General features: G+C 57.1%; 1 protein-coding gene across 1 annotated transcript; it reads right to left on the bottom strand.

Moving 5' to 3' along the window:
- Positions 1 to 786: 786 nt before the first annotated feature.
- Positions 787 to 1795, bottom strand: LOC136526916 (uncharacterized). The gene has a single exon (XM_066519485.1). The coding sequence runs from the start codon at positions 1768 to 1770 to the stop codon at positions 886 to 888; it is 885 nt and encodes a 294-aa protein (XP_066375582.1). The 5' UTR covers positions 1771 to 1795; the 3' UTR covers positions 787 to 885.
- Positions 1796 to 2380: the final 585 nt, after the last annotated feature.

Raw genomic sequence — 2380 nt, 5'->3', positions numbered from 1 at the left:
GGTAGTTAGCTAGCTAGTTGGCTAGTCATGTATGTACATGTACTTAACTGGCTGTGGGCATCCAGGGACTTGCTAGCGTCCGGACGTCCGATCCAGAGCGCTAGCGTCTGGACGGTGCCTGCATAACGAGCGAGCGAGCACCCTAGCGCGTCGGCCTTGCGAGCAAGCGCCCCAGCAGCGGGCCCGCGCTGTCCCAGACATCGCCCACGCCGTCAGCCGCTTCCCACGCGTATCACATGTGCAACACCTGATCTACTTTTAAAACATCCAGATGCAACAGTTGTAACATACAAAAGAAAGACATGTGAAACATTTGAAACAAAACGACTTAAAACACTTGAAAACAATTGCAAACATATGCAACATTCAGATAAAACACTGGAAACATGCGTATGAAACACCTGAAATGTTAATGGGGTGCTACTGAAAATGGTCGTTCAATGTACATTCAATGTACAAACATATTACGAATCAAAATTTGATGCCTCCAAATGAATTCATGTAACTTAATTAAGATCTTCATTTGGTTCTTAATTAAATGTGTTATTTTAATCAAGGACAATTTAATCAAAAGACATTGGAAAGGTTGTGAAAATTGTTGTTTTGATAGCAAAGAAACTATCCAACATTTATTGCCATGTCTCTATATTCATCTGGAGAGCACTACTTCAAGTTGGTTTAAAAGAAACCCAATCTTATTATTCTCTCAACGTTGTAATCACATACAGTACAAGCACGTATTGCATTGGCTCGTGCATGAACACTGATGATCGCAGCCTAAAAAATACTAACCTCTTAAAAATAAGTGTACAACTTTATTTGGTTTTGTTCAGGTCGTGTGCAGCATGATGCATCAACCTTAATTCATTTCACACCAAGCTGTCACTAAAATGTTGGCGTGTGAATGTTGAGCAAGGAAACCCTGGTCTGCACGAGGCTCCTGAACACCTTCTCGCTCTCGCTCTCCAGCTCCCTCACGCACTGCTCCAGCTCCTGCAGCTTCTCCAGCGCCGCACCCTCCCGCCGCTCCTCACCGTCACCCATCACCGACCTCTGCATGCTCCTGGACAGCGGCAGCAGCCGGCTCTTCTTGGGCGAAGCCGAGGCCGGCGACGCCAACGCCGCCGCGGCGTCAGCGACGGCGCCGACCTCGAGGAACACGGCCGCGGCCGCCGCCGCGGTATCGTTGACGGCCTCGGCGACCGCCCTCGCGACCTCGGCCGCCTCCGCGTGCGCGCCGCCCATGCTGCCGCCGCCGGCAGCAGCAGGGCGCGCACACCTGGCGGCTTCGCGCGCGACGGCGGCGGCGAGCTGCTCGAGCTCCCTCCCAGCCTGCCGCTGCGAGCGAGCGGCCGAGGCCAGCTTGGCGCCGTCGCGCCTGCGCACGGCGGCGCGGAGCTCGGCCGCGTGCTGCCGGAGCGCTACCAACGCCGCCAGGAACGTTCCGAAGGCGTCGGCCAGGACGAGGAAGCCGTCCAGCAGGCCGTCGGAGTCGGCGGTGCCGGCGGAGCGGGACAGCGCGGCCTGCGCCAGCGGGAGGCGCAGCAGCTCGTCCAGCACGCAGAGGAGCGCGCGGACGTGCGCCAGCGATAGTGGGTACTTGGGCCCCGGGTTGGACGTCCACGACCGCAGTGCCAGGAACTGGTCGTCCACGTCCGCCAGCAGCGGGTGCGTGTGGCACGGCACGCTCGCCGACCGCACGTGCCCGGCCACCGCTAGCGGCCTCGCCGATCTCGCCGGCGGCGGCACGACGGTCATCGTCGGTGCCATCGATATCGTCGCCGTCACGACCTCTCTGTATGCCTTGACGACGGCTTAATTAGCTAGCCGTGATCGGCGGGCGCGATGGAACTGACGGATCGAGCTCGGTGAAGCGTTGCGTGCGGCGTGTATATATACTGTATGGAGGAGACGAGAAGGGAGGGAGACGACGTCGAGAGGAAGACGAGACGACGGGTAGCTATCTGGAGCTGTTGGGTTGTCGCGGTGCTTGTCACTGTTTGAAAAGCCATGCACACGGCAGCGGCAGCAGAGCTGAGCTGAGCTGAGCAGGCAGCTGGATGGATCACCGACGAAGCTTCTATGAAGTGGACGCTTCACATGCACACGCTCGCACGCTGACTGCAGGCACAGCCTCACAGGACAGCCAGCCCTTGAAAGCTGTGCAAGTACGCGGGCGTGGATGTTCGCCGCATGCATGCCCGCCACGCACGACGCCGCGTACTGCGGTTCTAGCTGCACTTGAGTGGCCGTGCGATTATGAACTAGTGGCCGAGATCGCACACCTCAGTCTCATCGATACTTTGGAACGCGGTGCACGGGAATTTGCTTGTTTATAGGTAATTAATTAAAGTGGGCAGCAGACTAGAGTTTGAGGACT

Source organism: Miscanthus floridulus, chromosome 19 (genome assembly GCF_019320115.1).
Source record: "Miscanthus floridulus cultivar M001 chromosome 19, ASM1932011v1, whole genome shotgun sequence".
Lineage (NCBI taxonomy): Eukaryota > Viridiplantae > Streptophyta > Magnoliopsida > Poales > Poaceae > Miscanthus > Miscanthus floridulus.
The sequence above is the reverse complement of the archived record's forward strand: the minus strand, read 5'-3'. Positions and strand labels throughout refer to the sequence as shown.

Coding starts and splice junctions, on each gene's coding strand:
- LOC136526916 (XM_066519485.1), bottom strand. CDS start 1,770: ATGGCACCGACGATGACCGTCGTGCCGCCGCCGGCGAGATCGGCGAGG.